The following is a 21152-nucleotide window of genomic DNA, read 5'->3' on the forward strand; positions in this document are numbered from 1 at the left end:
TTAACATCTTTATTCCACACTTCTGCCAGAGTAGATTAAAAACTATAGAAGGACATTTTTTATTAGAGTCTAGTTAATCTCCAAAAGTTCATGAGTTCATTTATTCACAAAACCATACAGATGCTTCTTGGAAACTTCTCCAAAAACTACAATCCTCTTGAATCTAGCAAAATTGCTATAAAGACCTACAGAAGAAGCAGGTATTCAGCTGACATTTTCTGCTTTTACCGTTTCTTGTTCGGTCATAAATGCATCTTGAACAACACAACCAAAAGTGTTTGATTGAACTTGAGCAAATTCAATGGATGGCATCCCACAGCTGCAGAGTTTTCAAATTGAAAATAGAGATTTCACTGGGGTAGAAAATGACTAAATTACGTAAAAACTCAACTTCTTTTCATCCAGATCATTGTCACTGTTTCCTATGGCTACTGCTATGACACCATTTCTCCCTGGCTGCTGTTGATGCTTCGTCCTTCCCGACTGTCAAATGAACCCATATTCCAATCAGGATTCACATAGTGAGTGTGATGACCTCATACTGAACTGTATCCAGTCAGATTTGGGCTACATTATGATGTCATTGAGAGCAACAGGGTGGCAACTGAGAGACAATATTGTTGTTTTTATCAGTCACATAGGCAAGTCCAATTAGCTAAAAATAGGGGGTGAAAAATTAAAGCATTTCTTGATAATGGCAATAATTTTCATGAGCAACTTCAGTCAAGCCCTGCTTGTATTGAATTAGTGCAGCCTAATTTAAATTTTCCATGCTTCCTCTCATGGTTTTCTTTTGCTCATGAAATGTTAAAATGGAATGGAGGGAGAGAATGGTGTGGGAATTAAAACTTAAAGAGAGAGTTTGATTTGAAGGATACATGAATATAATATTCTTGGCCCGATCTCATTTTTATTGCTAACACACTTCTACCTGTCTATTAGCCCATTAGCAATATTAAAAGCTTACAAAAAACCCTATTCAATGCAACATTTAAATGGCCTTGGAAGACATCGAGAATGTGTTGAATTTAGATGTTTGAAGAGAACCAGAGCATCTTAGGAGTTGGATTTAATTCATAAGAGCATCAGTGCTGGATCAAACCAAAGTTTCATCCAGTCCGACAAGATTCCCTGTGTATTGGCAGTGCAGTTTTTACACCAGAACTAGACTAGACACAAAGGTGATTCAAAAATTATTGTATTGGCCATTGCCCTCTTTGCATTGCTGTGATGGCCTTATAGTGTTCAATGCACAATCACATACCACCACCATAAGTATATGGGGTGGGCAGTACAATTCAGATGAGAACATGGAACTATATCTCTCCAACCGGACACGGGTGGCGCTGTGGGTTAAACCACAGAGCCTAGGACTTGCTGATCAGAAGGTCGGCGGTTTGAATCCCCGTGATGGGGTGAGCTCCCGTTGCTCAGTCCCTGCTCTGGCCCACCTAGCAGTTCGAAAGCATGTCAAAGTGCAAGTAGATAAATAGGTACCGCTCTGGCGGGAAGGTAAACAGCATTTCCGTGTGCTGCTCTGGTTCACCAGAAGCGGCTTAGTCATGCTGGCCACATGACCCAGAAGCTGCACGCTGGCTCCCTCGGCCAATAAAGCGAGATGAGCGCTGCAACCCCAAGAGAACTTAAACAATAGGAAACAAGGAGAAAGGGAACTTTGCACAAAGCAGTATGTCTCCACAACAGCATTGGGAATCTAAACACATTGCTAGCACTTCTCTGCCCAGAACAGGAGTGGGGAACCTTTTTCAGTCTGAGGGAGACATTCCCTCCTGGCCAACCTTCTAAGGGCCACATAGCATTGATGGCTGAGGCCAGAGGTAAAAGTGGATGGAGCAATGAATATGAATTTTGCCTTTGTGCAGTAGGCTAGTTTATTGACACTCAGACATTTCTCCCCCTCCTCCATTCAGGCAAGAAGCATCAGCTGTCAGGAACCAGGTCAGCAATAAACCATTTGGTGTCAGCGAAGTTAACTCTTTATTCAAAGAAGCCAAAAACAACACAGGCCTAGTACTCACAGCAACTTTCCCAGTAGGTCTTGCCCCAATGAGGCAGTTGCAAGGACTGAAGTCCCCTGCCTTCCCACCACTCTCTAAGGCTCCTCCGCTGATTCCTTCCCTATCAGCCTAAGGCTTTGTCATCTTGTCTCTCCTTGCTTCGCCCTCTTCATTCCTCTCTGTGTTTTGTGAGACCAGGGTAGAGGGGAGCTGGTGAAAGCAGGACCAGGAGACTCTGTGGCTTCTTCAGCAGCCAGCCTCCTCTCTGCCTCTTGCCCCCCTCCTATCCAGCCTCCACTTCTGCTTCTGCATCTGGACTGCTCTCTACCACAGCCTCTTCCTGCTCACTCAACCCTGTTGCCTCTTCAGCAACTGAAACCTCCTCCTCCCAGTCTGCTCCCTCTTCTCCTTCTGATCACTCATTGCCATCCCACCACCAATCCCCTGGCTCTGAGCCTTCCTCCCCTGGGGGTTCCCTTGGGGCTTCCCCAGCTGGTGCCTCCCACCACTCCTCTGCATCCAGCCGGTCCATAATATCATCTGAGTTCAGGGACACATTCCAGCCAGTCAAAAGAACTCAAGGAAGTTGCAAAGCAGGACAGGTGAATGGTGTGGCCTGTGGAGAGTCGTGAGGATCAGAGAGTGGTCTCCAGGGATATTTGGTCTCCAGGCCTGAGGTTCCCCATCCCTGGCCTAGAACCTTAACAGGAAGTCCAACCGCACTGCTACCATCTGAAGACAAGTATGCAAAGGTTCTTCTGCTCCCAGGCTTGGAAGTGTGGGCTTCACACTGAAACAGAGAAAAGGGCATTAATCCAGACTGAAGCTTCACTTGCATTAAAGTTCCATCGATTCACTGTTGATATAAAATGAAACATGCAGGAAATTGATTTCTTAAAAAAAATATAAAAGACAATGCAAGTGATCATCAATTACAAAAGAGAGAGAGAAAAGAATGAAGTGAAAAGTTCCTCAGGCAGGCAGGCAAAGACAGTATTACATTTACAAACTGTATATTAGCCAGCAGGCAAGTTTCTCCTTTATTGTTGTGAACGTCTTTCATTATTAATAGATTGGGAAAGAGGGATAGAAAGTATGTCTCTTAATTCATCTGTAAATCGTAACCTACAGATCATGCAGCCAAGCCTTTCCAATCCACCTTGACTGTCTCCTTGATGGCTAGAATATTTTTAGGCTATTAGACTCTCAACAAGTTCTGCAAACTGCAGGCTTATGCCCTCAAGTACTGGACCAAATATATATTCCACATCTCCATCAGCTTGAAAAAGTTCCCCCAACAGATCAAATCATAGTTAAATACATACGTTTTTTAACATTTAAAAAAAATTGTATCACATCATTAAACTGCATTACAACCATCACTACAATATGAAATCCCGGTCTGCAGGCCAAAAACCTTTCTTGATGAATGTGTTTTTCTGCCTTTCCTAAAAACAGCAGGAAAGGCTCTATTTTTTGCTGGTGGTGATATCCAGATTAGGGCCTTTGCCAAAGAGTGCTGTAGCAGAGGATAATTAATGGTGGGGTCCAAGATATCTTGGTGCCTGTAACAGAGGCCTCTCCTCATTAAAACATATTTTGATGCAATTCAGACATACATGCCTTCATCTTTCCCTTCACCTTTGTTGTGCTATCCAAAACAAATCACCTCAACATGGTATGGCTAACCCTGATGTCTATAAAGATGAAGGGCCACAGCCAAAGTGATAGAGCACACACTTTGCATGTCCAGGAACCTTCGAGAGCTGCCACCTACAGGTGTCAACAATACTGAGCGAGATGGACCAATAGTTTGACATGGTATAAAGTAGTTTCCTGTGTTCCTAAGTAGCTCTTTCAATCCCAGCTGAAATATGGAGTTATATGACCACACCCTATAGCAGGAATCACCAATGCAGTGCTTGCAGGCACCAGTGTGCCCCCCACCAGTACCTCGTATAGCACCCATGAAAGTAAATAGGCTAAATATCCAGAATGCATGAGAGACTGTTTATTCCTTCCTGATCATTTCATGTGAACACTTGCTCAGCTTCTCATATGCACCCCAAAGCATCCATTTTGTGTTACAGCACACCTCCACGGAAGCCATTTTGTGACTGTTGCCCAAGGCACCTTTTCAAAAAACCAGATGTGCCCACTGGCCTCAAATTTTTGGAAACCCCTGTCCAACTCTACAAGAGATATTAATCCAGTAAACTTGTGACCCACCAAGCCAAATGTGCAGCTCACCACCTATGTATGGAGACCACCAGGAGAGTAATTAACTTCCTGTTCTTCTGCCTTCCTGGATCTGCAAGAAAAAGAAAGGAAAAAAGAAGCACAGACTATACAATGTGTGGCTGATGGTCTATGTTTGGCAATTACACACACACACACACACACACACACACACACACACACCAGGCATTTCAAAGCAGTCATGACCTCCAAACATAATCTAATGTGTACGAGTACACAGATACTAATTTATTATTATTTTTCATCTGCAAACCAATAATGTAGTTTGTCTAGTCATACTCTGTCAGCTGATATTATTACAGGGAACCCCAGGGAGAAATTAATTTTGCATACTGCAAATATGTGTGTATGATCACACACACCACCAATTAAAGTTTATCAGCGAGTACAGTGACCAACAAGGGACGCAGGTGGCGCTGTGGGTAAAACCTCAGTGCCTAGGACTTGCCAATCGCATGGTCGGCGGTTCAAATCCCCGCGGCGGGGTGAGCTCCCGTCTTTGGTCCCAGCTCCTGCCCACCTAGTAGTTCAAAAGCACCCCCAAGTGCAAGTAGATAAATAGGTACCGCTTTCTAGCGGGAGGTAAACGGCGTTTCCGTGTGCTGCACTGGTGCTGGCTCGCCAGAGCAGCTTCGTCACGCTGGCCACGTGACCCGGAAATGTTTCCGGACAGCGCTGGCCCCCGGCCTCTTAAGTGAGATGGGCACACAACCCTAGAGTCGGAAACGACTGGCCCGTACGGGCAGGGGTACCTTTACCTTTTACCTTTACAGTGACCAACAAGAAAAGAACATGCTCCAGGAATCGTGGCCTTTTATAAGGATCTGCCATATATTACAATGTGATGGAAACAGACTTGTGCTCCTGTCTTGTTCCTATTCCTCTCTGTGTGTTTGTGCAAATGGTACAACTAGACTACACCATAAGGAACCCCAAAAAGTGGGGTTACTTGTACAGAACCTACACATGTACAGTTCTTATTACCAGATCTCAAACCATTGAGGAAGCATGTCTGGGAAGTTTTCACAGGGGTCAGGGAATATCACATGGTCTACTCTGGCTTAATGATGCAAGGAGGTCTCTTGAACTATAGCAGATGGTCCCTTTGCAGTTTTCTACAGGGCTTGGTAATGGCAACCATGCTGAAACCTCACTGGACATCTGTTAAATCGATGACTTGATTCCCCACTCTGGGCTGAAATTCTGACACTTTTGTTGGCATCACTGCAGCCTACACCCATTTAGTTAGTCACTGTGGTCTAAACCACTGAGCATCTTCAGCTTGCCGATCAGAAGGTCGGCAGTTCCAATTCACGCAACTGGATGAGCTCCCATTGCTCTGTCCCAGCTTCAGCCAATCTAGAAGTTCGAAAGCATACCAGTGCAAGTAGATAAAGAGTACCACTGCAGCAGGAAGGTAAACAGCATTTCCATGTGCTCTGACACTCATCATGGTGTTGTGTTGTGCCAGAAGTGGTTTAGTCATGCTGGCCACATGACCTGGAAAGTTGTCTGTGGACAAACACCAGCTCCCTCAGCCTGAAGTGAGATGAACGCCACACTCCATAGTAACCTTTGATTGGACTTAACCGTCCAAGGGTCCTTTACCTTTACCTTTTTTTACCTACACCCATTTAAATAGCATACAAGAAGCTCAAGGGCAGCTTAAGTCTCATGCAGAAAAAGTCCTATGTAGGGTCTTCTTGATAGCAACACCACAGCTCTGGAATGTGGGAATGTGTTGTTCCCTGAGATTAGATAATCACAGACACCAGGTGGGTTCCAACAGTGGATGATAACCATTCTTTTTATCCAGGCCTCTGCCTAACAACGCTGGTTTATTTAATATGTTGTTTGTATTTTGTCATTTTATTATTGTAACTGAGTGTGTAACCCATTCTGAGATCATATGGGATATAAATTTTTCTAATATCCCCCCCCCCAAAAGAATTCTGGGCACTGTAGTATGTTAAGGCTTGCTGGGAGTGCTAAATCTGTGAGGGATAAACTACAGTGCCCAGAAATCTTTGGAGGGAGGGATGTGGTTCAAAGGTCTAGTGTGTACATGGGACAAAAGAATGTCAAGCCTATAAAAAAAAAATAAAAGGAAGAGATCATTCTTTGAAAATTAAAGAGAGGCACTTTTCACCTTAACACAAAGCTGTAATGCAACAGAATATAAAATCTTAGAAGAGAAGGATTTATTAGGTGAGACTTAAAGCCACAATGATATATAGGGATTCCATTAGAATGTATTACTCTATAAAGGCCTGTGTTTGTATAACAGTAACTATTATCTATAGACACTCACTTGATTCAAGCTGAAGTAATTTCAGCTATAAGTTAAGGAAGTGTAAGCAAATTTTCATCAATTGTGAATGCATCCTTTTATCTTTTTTCTTTAGCTCCATGGCTTTGCTGTTGTGGATCTATTGTCTCTGTTTCCCAGTTCTATTGTCTCCGTTTCCCAGTTCTAATCTGGGACGTGGACTTTGTCCATGTGGTGTTTGTCCACATGGAGGCTGTTATTTTCCTGCCAACCAGGCTGCCATCACCCAAGCCCTAACGCAGAGGTCGCCGCTGTGGAGTGCTTCAGATGTTGGACTTCAACTCCCATCTGCCCCATTCAGCATAGCTGAAAGTGAGGGATTATGAGAGCTGTAGACCATAATATTTGGAGAGCACCACATTGGCTACCCCTGCTCTAGTATGTTGTTTTCTTATTCATTCAATATATCAGTCAATCAATCAATCAATCAATCAATTTTTCATTAATTCATTTAAAATGGGGTGGATCAAAGGCTGATTATCTAAAACTTTTCCAATGACCTCCCACATGAGTCTCTGTCAGTAGAAGCCAGTCTGTGGAACTCAGTGAAAGACACTGAGAACTGAGCTGGCTCCTTTCCATACCCTCCAAAAATCTCTCTGATGAAAATAAGGATGTCCTAAGGAAAAACGGGACATTCCAGAATCAAATCAGAAACTGGGATGACTTCTGTAAATCCAGGACTGTCCTTGGTAGATAAGGACACTTGGAGGGTCTGCCTTTCTAAATAGCTCTGCACTCAGTTCTGATTCTGGGTTGTACTAAATCAGAGTAAGGTACCTCTGGCCTGTAGACCTCATTGCCAGGCCTCCCCATTTGGACCACTGTGACATTTTCTCCAAGCCATGCCTACCTGCCAATATGTGGGCAGATAAAAAGGCAGTTGGGCCAGGCCAAAATGAGCTTTTGGAGTGCTGCCAATCTTCAAGAGCCTGAAGTTCTGGCAATCAGCTGGTTGGCAGGACTTTAAAGTGTCATGCCAGCTTACATGTAATGTTAAGGATGAGCAGCCCCACCCATCTGTCAAATTTGGCCTGTGGGAGGTAGGGGAAATAAGATGCCAGAACTGACTTTTATATAGGCTGGTTAGTTGATGAAGCTGAATAGCTATTGATCATCCACCCCCCCCCCAAAAAAAAAGTGATTTACGTAAGTGCAGAGCTTCTCCTCACTCCCTTGCCCAAGTAGGTATTGCCCCACAGATACAAAAAGATGCCATAAACGTGGATGAGCTGCTAACCATCATCTGCTGTAACCCTAGTAAAGAATAACTTCTTGTTGTTGTTGTATTTATATGGTGCCCATCTGAATGGGTTGCCTCCATCCACTCTCGGTGGCTCCCAACAAAATATTGAAAACACATCACAATAGTGTACATGTCAGTGGTGCAATCCTGGTTTCTATATTTGCGAGCTTCCTATTACACACATAAAATTGGAAGTGAATGGTCCGTGCCTATAAGAATTAACAAATTTCCCTTTATGGCTGGGGTCTGTTTTCCTGTAAAAATAAAACTACATAAAGTGTCTAGTAATAAATTCCCAGAGATCTCAGTGACAAGATCTTTTGGCAGGGAGGCGCCTAATGGAAAACCACAGAATGCAAAGCCCCTTGAATGCAATGCTAACTATAGCCGGGGTAGTAAATTATGAAAATGGATGCGTAGCCCATTGCCGTAATATTTTAAACCCAGACAATTAAGGAAATGAAACAACAATGAACAGGTAGGCACATAATTCAATGCAAGGCTGTGGAATTTATGCAAGGATCCCTCCTGAACTGCAGCTGATTCTTTCAGGGCCCTGATGATGAACTATAACTTCTGTGTTTGAAAAACTAAACTTCTGACATCTATGACCCATTGAGGTTCTATTGAAATTTGTGGCAAACAGCACAAAGCAAATCCATGGAGTGCAACCACACTAGGGCAACTGGGTAACTTTCCCATGTAATATTCAAAAGCCTTCCAGCCCAGACAGAAAGTAGAACTAGCAGTGATACTCACCAATATGATAAAGAGGGGTGGGGAAGTGGCTTTCTTCCTGGTTGGGGATAAAGGTTGCTAGTAGAGTATAGAACTGGGACCAGCGACAAAATGTTGCTTTGTATCTTTGCCCTCCTGTTCAGGACTGCTTTCAGCTATGTCCTCCTCCAGAAGCCGTAAACTGTAAGGTTCTCAAACAGACTAATTATTGATAAAAGTGCTGTGGGCGCCAGTACAAAATGGCTGCCAATGGCAGTGAAAGAAAGAAAGAAAGAAAGAAAGAAAGAAAGAAAGAAAGAAAGAAAGAAAGAAAGAAAGAAAGAAAGAAAGAAAGAAAGAAAGAAAGAAAGAAAGAAAGATTCCGCACAGGTGAGTACAATCACAAAAAGCACTGTGTGCATTTCTGTGTGTATATATATATATATATATATATATATATATATATATATATATCACAGAGAGACATATCACAAAGTCTCTGGTAAACTCAGGTAAAACTTTGCAAAATCATTTTCCTCCCTGTTTACCTCCTACACACTGTTTAGCTTTTAAGGGCTTGTTTGTTTTCTCAGATTCAACAATACACACATATAATCTTAGTAAAATGCACCCCCTTCTAATTTGCTCCCCAACCCACCCCCAGAGTATTAGCAGTGGCTCTACATCTTTTCCAAGTAAGGCTTCTGCTGTTTTAAATTCTTCCCTGCTATGATCTCTCTTTGTTTCCTTTGAAATTTATCTTCGGTTAAGTTCCACTTTATTATATGGCTGCTGTTTCTGGTTATATATTGTCGAGGTTTTCCTTTCTGGTACTCTATGAGTTGGCTGACTGTTTTTCATTAATTCTTTGGGACTCTGGAAAAAAAAGCAATTCCTTTATTTGAGAATCCTGACATTTATTAGCATAATAAAACTCTCAAGATGAAATTGCAGTTTTCCAGCCGGTAATTTCATTTGCCAGAGAACTTACAAGGAATTTATTTTAAAGCCAGGTAAAACCTAAAATATGAGGCATGCATGAAATGCAGACTGGGGGAAAATGAAAATGGATTACCAAATGAAAAATCACACTGCTGTCCCACATACATTCATTAGGAAATGGCAAGGAAGATGGGATGGAGAGCAAACTTTCTGCAGCTGTTCTCTGTTTGGGGGTTACTCTTGACCTCTGCACTGATCATGGCACGTCAACAAGCATCTGTTGGTAGAGATGCCTTTCACTGCTTTCAGTTGAGTGATCATCAGTGCCCTCTCCTGAAGGAGAACGATCCGGTCAGTGTCATGCATCCTTTGGTTTCTTCCTGCTGGAAGTGTTCTACATGAAACCATCTCTGAAGAGCATCCAGAATGCAGAAGATGCCTAATTATTAACCAGGATTGGCTGCAGGAAGCCTGGAGCATCAAGTCTGAAGATCCTCTGCCATCCAATTGGTTTCTTAGCCCAATGCCAACTGCTCTGGTGTTGACCGTCAAATTTCTAAATCAGGTGGGCAACCTTTGATTCTCCCGGACTACAACTCCCATTATCTCTTATCATTGGCCATGCTGGTTGGGGCTGAGAGGAATTCATATGCAACAACTTGATTCCCATTCATGTTCTTGCCTTTCCCCCTTCAATACTTCCCTTCCCATGTACTCACACTATCTTATGAGGGAGTGCTCTGAACATCTCAGCCTTCAGAAAGGAGACTCATGCTCAAGGAGGTTTCTTCAGCTGTGGCTTAAGGTGGTCAAAGTCTTTTATGGGGGGGGGGAATCTTGGGAGTAGCAGAAGTTTGATTTGTCCACTTTTCATTATGCTTTTACAGTTTTTGTTAACATCTTGCTGTTATTTCTTCTTTTTTAATGCTTTGATATAAGAGAGGCTTGCTGGTTGTTCCTAATGTTATTTTTATCTTTAATGTTTAATGCAGGTCACCTAGGTGGCCTTTATTTAAACCCTAAAGTGGGATATAAATAATATTTCCCAATTCAAACAGTAAAAGGCCAAGGATGATGGGAATTATGGTCCAACATATGTAGGGCCACGGGTTCCTCGGCCCTGATGTAGGCTAAATAGAAAGCATTTGTGTTGACATTTAAGACCTAATCAGTTGTAGTGAACCAGTAGCTCTCTTGATGTTAGACATGGCCACTGGTCAGGGATGGTGGAATTTGCAATCCAGCAGCATCTGAAGGGTCACATATTTCCTATTCCTGCCCTAAATGGCCTAAAACTGGGAAAATATAGAGACTGCCTTTTCCACCATGAGTTTACAGATTTTGAGATTCTCAAATGGGTTTTTGCTGATGGTGCATTTATTGCCCAGATTTATGCTGTGTGGCAGAAGAAGGGTCTTCTTTGTGGTGACCCCTTCCTTGTCAAACGCCTTCCCTTGGAAGTCCAAAATGTTAGTTCCTGCTGATGACTTTTTAGAAAACAAGCTAAAGCCCTTCTTTTCTGCTATCTTTTAGACTGCAGTGTCAGTCCTTTCTCTGTATTTGTGCTGCCAGTGTTTTAGTTTTATTATTTTCTCAGTTTTTAATAGTCAGCTTGTTCTAACAATTTTTATAGGGTAAATCTGAGGAGGGGAGAAGATGGAAATAAATCAGATCCTTTCATATTCCAATGAAAAACTCACCAAAGTATCACGCAGTCCTAATGTTATTTGTCATCATAACTGAGGCTTGGTACAAAGTATAAAAATGCAAGAGTATAGTTGCCCATATAGGCTTGTAATTGAAAACAGAGGGACAGAAGGAAGAGATTTTCCTAGCTAAATAAAAATAAAAACAAAAGCAAAAATATCCATAAGATGCCGATGTTTCACAAGTGTTTATTGCTCCTTATAAAAAGTTGGTAATGAGTGCAACTTAAAAGTCGGTATGTTTTATCCTCCAATATTTGCCAGGTGGCAATATGTACACTTTTACACTTGACAATTCAATCCTGCATACAAGTCAAGGCCTGTTGAAAGGGAAATCCCTCTTTATAATGGGATGGTAGGCAAGCAGTGTGAGGAAGCCGTTCTAGGAAAGGGGAGGAGGTTCTAATGGCTGTAACACCCCTGCTAAAGGACTGTGAAATGTATAAATGTCGGTCTCCCTTTCCACGCTGTATAGGTTCAAGGCACATGTAACAGCTGCTGCCATGTTGGTTTCAGCCAGGAGTTGCCCCAATGATTGAGGGTAACTAACCCCTTCCCCATAGCTTACTTTTGACTCCACCCCCAATACTTTTCTCTTCAACCAAGCTGTGATGCCAGAATTGAGCTTGGCTGGAAGAAAGGTTATGGAAAGAAAAGTGGTGGGCGCAAGGATGGTTTTGCTCTCCTTACTGAGGTAAAAATAAAAATCAGACCCCCACTTTATGCATACCTGGGGAAGACGAGGTTTAAGCAAATGGGGCTGCTAACATCATGCATAGTTTGAAGACTAGAAAAGACCTATCTCTACATAGCCATACCATTAATCTGCATCTTTTTCAGTTGCATACATCTAGCTCCTGAATGCTACCATTTTGAGAATTCCACAACTCACTATATGCTAAATAAGTTCCATTACCAACCATCTCTTTTGCTACAGCTATTAGGGAATTTTTTGTGGGGGGTGATTTTTGATCATCACTGGTGGACAATTGTAGAGGAATTGTTTTCTTGTGCTTCCAGTTTTAAATGGCTAATAAGATAAATAATGGCTGCGAATTAAAAATTGGATTGCCTACATAAGACTTTTTCTTGGTTAACATTTGCCATTCATTAGCTGGTGATAAGCTGCTATCTTATATCTCAAGGTGGAGTCATTTCACTAATTATTTCTGTTCTCCAGAAATATTTACTATAGTCTCCACAGTCATTCAAATAAAGGGCTATAATCAGGTGGGTTCTTTGTTTGTCTGCAGGGCTCCAGCAGCAACTCTCCGCCAGAGGATGTGATTATTTCTTCCTAGAAAGGGAAAATAAATTGCATCATCAGTGTGAAAAATAATCATGTTGAAATGACTATATGGCTTAGTATATACTGCACTTATGAAGCCCCATAAGCACATCTAGGTTCATGCTGTAAGGTGTTTTAATTCTTTTGATGGTTCATATTAAACCAGTTGACAGGAGACATATTAGCATGGTGTTTAATATCTGGGGTGGGGGGAAGAGGGAGATCTTCATGATTAATCATCCTGTTCTGCCTTCTAACAGCTCAGCAAGGGATTTTTTTCTAAAGAGGAAAGAGGGAACGCACAGACTCACAGCCACATGATCAGCAGACTGATATAATGTATCTATAACTGCAGCGAACTATTTCTGACATAGCAACTGGGTGTTCAAATGCATTCCGATATTAAAATAGATGATAAAAAAGCTCTCTCTACACACGCAGAGCTAGCATGTTGGGGAGAAAGCTTAACTGGCAAGTTTTATGTTGTTGTCATTTTTGAGATGAGGGACCATTCGAGCATTTAATCCCTCACCTGCAGTTTGAGGTGCTGCAGTTAAGCAAGGGCTGTGTCATTAACGGTCTGCTAATCATGTAGCACAGCTCCTAAGGTTCACGTGAAAACCTCATTACCTCCATGCTAAACAAATAAACATGGGATGCAGGTGGGACCACGGGTAGGATGATTAATCATTCCAGCTCAGCTCAGCTCAATGAGAAGAGACTCGCTGGTGCTCATGTACATACTTACCATTGTTTGTTTTCAGTCTGGAAATAGCAGCTATTATCTTTCTCCATCTAGGATGTGGCACTGTCTAATCATGCAGAAGTCGAAGGAGGCATTATTCACCCATTCCTATTCATCTTTGCCTTGGATATGAGCTTCTTCCTCCCCACCCTCTGCCAGCCCCACCTCCTTTTAAATGCATGTTCTTTTGCCTGCTGCCTGTTTGCAATTGAATCACTTGTATCTAGATCATCTGATGCTTATACATAAACAGCAATCATCTGAAACATTTCTAAAATGAATTTATTTTCGACAGCTCTAGCTTACAGGCCATTACTCATTGAAGATTCACTTTTTGCCATGTCTGGTACATTAAGATGCTTCAAGAGAACTGAAAAGCTTTTGTCTCTGTGTGTCTGTGTGTGTGTGCACGGGAGGGGGGGTATAGTTTATTTGTTCAAATACATATTGTGCATGCACACACAACCAACGCCAGAGATCAGAAAAGCCCAGGTCCAGATTTACGTATAAGCTAAACAAGCTATAGCTTAGGGCCCCACTCTCTTGAGGCCCCCACAAAATTTAAAGGGGGAAAAAGTGGATGTACTTTGATAAAATACATATTTTGTTATGTGCAAATGGCTTTAGATACCCATTAGGTCCACAAATTACCATATAGGATATATTCAACACACACAAAAAATTGACAATTTGTTGTTGACAATGGACAGCTGGACATAAAAAGGGCCCCGTTACCTTCAGTAGCTTAGGGCCTCATCAAACCTAAATCTGGCCCTGGAAAAACCAAAGACAAAAGGGCGCAGCCTATTGAAATCAGTAGCAAAACTGACTTTCATGGAGAAAGAGGCAATCCTATGTCAGGATGCCAAGGGTCTTGTAAAAGAGTCCCTTCTTCTCTAGTGTAGTTTCTGGATAACTGGAGTAAAGTTACACGAATACACTGCAAATGCAATTTTATGGCCCGGAAGAGCCACTCTTGACCCTGGCACAATGATCACAGCTGCCTGGTGTAAAATGGATCCCTTGCTTGGCTCCATGGTGATGATATGTCTCTGTGACAGGCCTAGCTAGTCCACAGGCCACCTCTGGCTAGACAGTGGCTTGCTAGTCCTCACAGATTAATCTCCTGATCTTAATGCTGTGGCACTCCACAATGACATCAGGAAATAAAGTGTTCTTCCAGCAGCTGAGGGAGACTAAAGGGCAGAATTCCTTCCCCTACCCCAGTGTTGTCATGGTGGTGGGTTGCCGGAAACACAATCTTTTGCTCTTTACATATCTAAAACTGACATAAGGGACTGAGGGCATGCATTTGTGCCATTGACAAACTGGTTTAAGAGCCATTCCCTCTCTCCGTGGAACTCTGGATTGTAGATCTGAGGCAGGCAAAGGACTAGAGTCTCTCGGTTCTGGAAATGGCTGCATACACACCATACATTTCAAGAACATCTTTCCTCCAAAGAACCCCGGGAAATGTAGTATACCTCTCATAGTGTGATAGTTCCCAGCACTCCTAACAAACCATAGTTCCCTGGATTCTAGGTGTTGGGCGAATGTGCTATAAGTGTGTGTATGCAGCCCTGTGATGACCCTAACCACAACCCTGCTTCTGCAAAGTGCTTTTAGAACACATCTGAAGGATATCCACATACAAAACCAATGTACAGTGGTGCCTATGGTTAAGAACTTAATTCTTTCTGGAGGTTCATTCTTAACCTGAAACTGTTCTTAACCTGAGGTACCACTTTACCTAATGGGGCCTCCCCCTCCTCTGCACCGCCGCTGCACGATTTCTGTTCTCATCCCGAAGCAAAGTTCTTAAACCGAGGTACTATTTTTGGGTTAGCGAAGTCTGTAATCTGAAGTGTCTGTTACCCGAGGTACCACTGTATCTACAAACCTGCACATCATTGGTTCAGGAGGGCTACCTGTAGCATTTTCTGCATTGTGTTTAAATGTACATGAACTTGACTTTTGGGTCTTTATAAACTCTCTCTCTCTCTATATATATATATATATATTTATATATGAGATTTAATAATAGCAGGTAGACTGGCTGGTGCCTGTATACCATTGCATTTTTCTGCCATTACCACAGCTGGCTCTGACTTTTTTTTCCTGTATTTATCGTTAAGAGTGCACTCAGATGAAAAAGGCACCGGAGTTAGTGGCTGGGGAGATAAGGAAGGGGCAACATCCCAAGACGGCGCTGTTAAATCTCTTTCCCATTTGACCACAGACAATTAAGCGAGACTTGCCTGCTCACTTCAGGGGCCAAGCAAGCCCTCTAACAAGCTTGTCATAGCTGCAGCCATTGATTTTTCTCATCGGGGGACATCCCAATCTATTTTATTTTGAATGTCAGAGGCTAATGGACGTTTTGCTTTTGACAGGTGTCCCTGTGCTTCCTCCCCAGATGGATGGGCTTTTCTTGTGCTCTTATTGCCTATGATGAGGAAGCTGGGAGGAAGAGAAATACAAAAGTTTTCGTGCAAGCTTGACTCTAGGGAAAGAAGGTGGATACTGAAGTTGCCGCAGTCCCTATATCTGAAGTTTGTAGGACTTTTTGTTGCTGGTTCTGTAACTATGCCCAGGGTTGTGTGCATGCTGTGATTCTGCAAGTAGCAGTGGGAGAGAAAGGCAATTCAGTTCCCATTTTAAGGTTAGCCCACCTAATATGCACTTTTCGAAGCAATGCTCAAACTGAACGACTGTTCTCTTTTGAAATTCACACTTTTCTGAATTTTGCAATTCAGTTCGCCAGCCAAGATGGAGTAAAAAAAAAAAGTTGTATACTATGGTAAATTGTGCATAGAAATGCATATATTAGTGAAAATGGCATACCAAAATGCATTAATTTAAGGTAAACTGCTTTGCAAAAATATGAATTAGGCAAGATTGCATACAAAAATGTGTACATTTGGAGAAATTCACACTGGTCAATTTTCATGAGAACTTTAAAAAAATTGCAAACCAACAGAAATGTGGAGAACTTAAAATTCAGATTGGAAAAATGAGAAACTAAGATAAACCAAAATGGGTAGATTTGTGCATCCCTATCTGGAAGCTTGCAGAAAGTGAGACTGAGTCCGCAATTCAGCTTCCTGACTATCTCAGCTGTCTGTTTTGCTTTGTTTTATTTTATTTTATGGTCTTTTTAGTGCAAGATTCTAGACCCATGACCCTTCAGATGTTGTTGGACTACAACTCCCATCATCCCCGAGCAATGCCCAGGCTGAATGGAGCTGACAATAGCAGAAGGGTCCCAGCCTTCCCATCTTTGTTCTAGCTTTTGTGGCTGCAAACATAAGCTTGAAAATATGTGGACAACATCAGCTGAAATTTTCGGGCCAAGCTGACAGTGATGTCATTACATATGCATTGCAAGTTTTTTGAAAACAAAAACAAACAAATATCAAAACCAATTGCTAGTGCAGGTGACCAATCCCTTCCACCGCAAAAACAGGTACAGTGGTACCTCTGGTTAATAACTTAATTCGTTCAGGAGGTCCATTCTTAACCTGAAACTGTTCTTAACCTGAAGTACCACTTTAGCTAATGGGGCCTCCTGTTGCCGCCGTGCTGCGGCGGCACAATTTCTGTTCTCATCCTGAAGCAAAGTTCTTAACCTGAGGTACTATTTCTGGGTTAGCGGAGTCTGTAACCTGAAGCATCTGTAACCTGAATCATCTGTAACCTGAGTCATCTGTAACCTGAGGTACCACTGTATGCAGTATCGCCCAGGTTACCATTGTGATGTCAGAATTCCCAAGCCTTCCAACAGGAGGACAGAGGAATATAAGGAAATCACAACTCATTTTAACTGTGTGCTGAGGCAGCCTTTTCCTTTACAAGGGGGACTCCTAGCATTTGAGTCTGTAACCTGAAGCGTCTGTAACCCGAGGTAACACTGTATAGGGGAAAGAGAGCTTTAACTGTTTACATCTGCCATGGTACAAGCTGGAATCACAAACCAGAAGCCTGCTATTTGCCATGGAAGCAAAGTTTCCAATGGCGCCCGTGTCAGCTTTCCTCCCATTTCAAATAGCTGGCACATAGGGAAGACTGGTTCTGAATGGGGGGTCATGCACCCCCAACTCTTGACTGGTTGTTTAGTCTTTTTAAAAGCAAACAAGCAAACGCCTATCTAGTTGGGTTCTCAGAAATCAAAGGAGGGTGTCTAACTGAGACTCCCAACCTTTGGGTGCAGGGTAAGGGCACTCATAATTCTTGCCCCTGCTTGCTGATGAAGAGGGAAAGAATGCCATATAATAAATTATGGGGAAATAAAGAAATCACACAAAATCAATAAACTTGCATCATCTATTTTGATGAACTGAGCTTTTCCTGATATGGGACTCGGATTGCCTTGGCACAGAACTTTAATAAGGATGGGCTCTTCCCCTCCCCATTTTCGCACAAAATACACAGGTCCCTTGCTATATCATGTATACTACCAGTTCCCCATCTTCTTTCTCCCAGAAGCATTACATCAGAATGAAAAATAGCTCTATCTACACTGCCTGACGATGTGCTTTGCATTCACAAAGCCTCTGACTCAGGCCCCGACAGCTCCAGTTAAAAAAGGCACGCAGGTAGCAGGGCTGTGCAAAACCTTGATGAGAGGAATTGGGGAGCAGCTGAGAATGAGCCAATAGTCTGATTTAGTATGTATATGGAGACACTGAAAGAATTAAGCTTTTCCCCCTATTTCACATGCTCCCTAGTGATAGGAGCTGCATGGGTTGGGCTACACTGCATTTGTCAACAGTTTAGTGCACATTTACCCGAAATATACACATTTTTACAATTTCCCCTAATAGAATGGTTGTTTTTGCATTTTATTTTCCCTTTGATAGGCATTTATATGCATTTCTCCCTAATATGTAAAACCTGCAGTCGTGTGTGTGTGTGTGTTTTCAGGGGAGGAGGTTCAGCACTTGGACCAGCTCTGGACAGTTGAATCCAACTGCTATACTGATTTCCCACAATGCCCTTGCCACAGCACCATTGAGGCATTATGGGAAATGAAAATGGTAGCTAGACTCAGCCATCAGGTGCTTCAGATAATGCTCCACCACAGTCACCCTGCCTAGAGCTAGCCTTCACTCCCCAAACCTGGAGCCAGCCCTGTCTGTAAAGACTAATTTTGTGTAAGACCCAGGCTCACACTGCTTCTTCCTTTTGAAATATTCATCAATCAAGTTCAGTTTTTCATATTCTGTGCACATAGCAAGTAATACCTTGTGGAAATCGATAAGGTCTGTGAGTGTGGCATGTCGGTTGGGATCCACCCCTAAGAAGCTGTAGAAATCTCCGGAAGCATCCACCAGGAAATGTTTGAATCCACTCTGATGGCGATAGGACAGGGCGTATCCCCAGATTTTCTCACTGACCCGTACTAGGAATGCTCCCTCAGACTTGTTCATCAGCAGCTCTTCTGCCTCCTGGCGACTAATAATTCCTGCCCAAAACAGAGCAAAAAAAACTGTATCAAGCAACTAGTATTCCCTAGAGCAGGCTTCCTCAACCTCAGCCCTCCAGATGTTTTTGGCCTACAACTCCCATGTTCCCTAGCTAGCAGAACCAGTGGTCAGGGATGATGGGAATTGTAGTATCAAAACATCTGGAGGACTGAGTTTGAGGAAGCCTGCCCTAGAGGTCTGGAAACATATGCATAGTCCATTAAATAAAGGCACTTAGGCATCAGGTGAAGCAGGCTGTTTCATATAAAATCTTATAAATATAAAATATAAAATCATATAAAATCAAATGGCTTAGTTTTTAAGAGAGGGATAGGAAATGTGTAACCTCCAGATCTTGTTGAACTACAGCTTCCACCATCCCTTCCCACAGACCATGTTGTGGTGGGGCTATTGTTGGCATTCAACAACATATGGAGGTATAATATAAATTGTGGAAGAGCACTGTGAGATTGAGGAATTTTTAAATGTCCAAATGATGAATCTACAGTATCAGGCAAACATTCTGGAGCCTCTGGGAAAGTACATATGTAAATTACAGCACTGTAGTATGAAGCACTTCAAACTGGGCTTTTTTTTTCTTCAGGAAGGAAAGACAACAGCCAGTCTTCATCATGGCATACAAATAGACAATTACATTGCCCGGCTGTGAGTTGTGAAGGCCACTCCCTGCAAGGGCCTTTCCACCTGGCCTAGGGGGTGGGGCCCAAACTCACCCAGCCCCAGAAAAGAGGCTCCTCATGAGGCCAGAGGAACATCGCCCAGCTATTGTTTTATTGTTTTATTGATTTAATATGCTGTAAACCGCTTTGAGGTTTTTATAAAAAATATAAAGTGGTATAGAAATTTTAAAAATAAATAAATAACAATAAATAGATGAAGAGCCACCAAAGCAGTCAATTGTTAAACATTCCAGAAGTACCTAGTACTCCAAGAAGTACCTAGATCTGTGTAATTCTGGTTACACATTTGCAAGGAAGGCAGGGGGACACAGGCTGATAGATAGAACCCCCATGTGACACAGATTGTCTGAAGCGGCATCATTAGATTCTAATACAATGTGCCATGTGCCAACAGGAAATAAGAGCTCTGTTTGCATAGGTAAGGTTTCACGTCTGGCCTTCTCTGAATATGCAAATGGAAGGGCTGGCAGTGCTTATATAGTACCTCCTTTTACTGATGGTTACCACCTCAGTTTAAACACCACACAGATAGATCAGGCATGTTTGTCCTCAGTAAAGAGGGTTGCACTGGCAAGAGTAATGCCATCAGTTCACAGAGAGCTGCTGGGGTTTTCGAAGTGGTTGGCTTTCTAGTTGACAACTTTGTGATTCTCTAATGGTGATGCTCTCATCAGGGAGCCTTTACTTGTCCACCAGGCAAATTGTGTTAAAGCAGCATGTACCGCTGCCCATACAGGGCAAATGTCAAACAGCTCTTGGAATCACAGATATTAGAGAGGGCTGAACTGGCCCCAGTGGCTATCTCGTTTGGCTCCTTTCTACCGTTCCCCGTATCACGCAATTTAACAGCTGGCTGGCTGTACCAAAATATAGCTACTGCATTCTAGCCTGCAGTTAGCTAGAATCCTGCCTCCAAAACAGGAGTGTATGTATGTGAGTGTATGTATAAATTAGCTTGTTGTACAAGGTAAAATTTACATCCTTTGTGCCACCCAGTTCTGCTTCTGCACCCCGCCCATCACCACTGGGATGTGACCCCCAGAAAGTTGTCCAGAAGGGAATGTGGTCCATGAATTGCAAAGGATTCCCTGTGCCTCGGGTAGACAGAGCTAAGCAATGTTCACTCAAGGATAACTGCAATCCAGAAAGCACAGCTGGACCTATAGGGAAGCAACCAACTCAGAGTGTGCATGAATACATACAGAGTGGCAAGCAGAAGAAGACTATATTGTAAAGAGAAATATTAAAGCTGATCCTCAGGTTTTGAAGTAGACTTCCCTGCTGTGCTCCTCACATTTAAATATGTATATTCCCTCTAAAGCTGGAGAGGATGCAATGTGCAAATCTATGTGCATGTATTCCACATATTTAATGTCAGAGCTGTGCCAAATATTCTCCGGTTTCAATATTCAATTCAAAAGTAGCATGCGTGTTACAGGCAAATTACAGAAAAATTCTCATGTCACCAAACACATGTGCTGTTTCGACGCTATTTGGTGTCCCCTAATTCATCTGGCTATTGCATCTTTCCCCCTTTTCTCTGCTCCCGTTGCCTCTGGCTTCATTCACTCAGCCTGCTGTATCATCCCAAAGGCTGTGTTGATCCACATGATTTTGTTTATGAATGTCCAAGGTATTGTCATATGAGATGTACCATCATGATGTCCTTGACAACTCCCCACCTCACCCCCCCCATAAAACCCACATAGCTAAGGAGATGAAAGGGTGGCAAGGAC

General features: G+C 42.6%; 1 protein-coding gene and 2 long non-coding RNA genes across 6 annotated transcripts in view; 1 reads left to right on the top strand and 2 right to left on the bottom strand.

The window, feature by feature from the left end:
- Positions 1-1974: 1974 nt before the first annotated feature.
- Positions 1975-8989, bottom strand: LOC309370817. The gene is made up of 2 exons (XR_014168702.1): positions 8612-8989; positions 1975-4329 (listed from the first exon to the last, which is right to left on the bottom strand). It is a non-coding gene; the product is annotated as an uncharacterized lncRNA (long non-coding RNA).
- A 2401-nt stretch (positions 8990-11390) lies between these two features.
- Positions 11391-21152, bottom strand: part of SH2D4B (SH2 domain containing 4B) — an 87577-nt gene continuing 77815 nt past the window's right edge. For all 4 annotated transcript variants that reach the window (XM_081913743.1, XM_081913742.1, XM_081913745.1 and 1 more), the window contains 2 exons: positions 18494-18714; positions 11391-12514 (listed from right to left, as the gene is read on the bottom strand). In XM_081913743.1, coding sequence (XP_081769869.1) covers positions 12422-12514; positions 18494-18714 — 314 coding nt within the window. In that variant the 3' untranslated portion in view covers positions 11391-12421. The remainder of the gene's footprint in view (positions 12515-18493; positions 18715-21152) is intronic.
- LOC309371322 lies at positions 16309-21104 on the top strand. Its single transcript, XR_014169048.1, has 2 exons — positions 16309-17154; positions 19320-21104. It is a non-coding gene; the product is annotated as an uncharacterized lncRNA (long non-coding RNA).

The sequence above is a fragment of the Podarcis melisellensis genome (assembly GCF_964234715.1).
Source record: "Podarcis melisellensis genome assembly, chromosome: 5".
Classification (NCBI taxonomy): Eukaryota; Metazoa; Chordata; class Lepidosauria; order Squamata; family Lacertidae; genus Podarcis; species Podarcis melisellensis.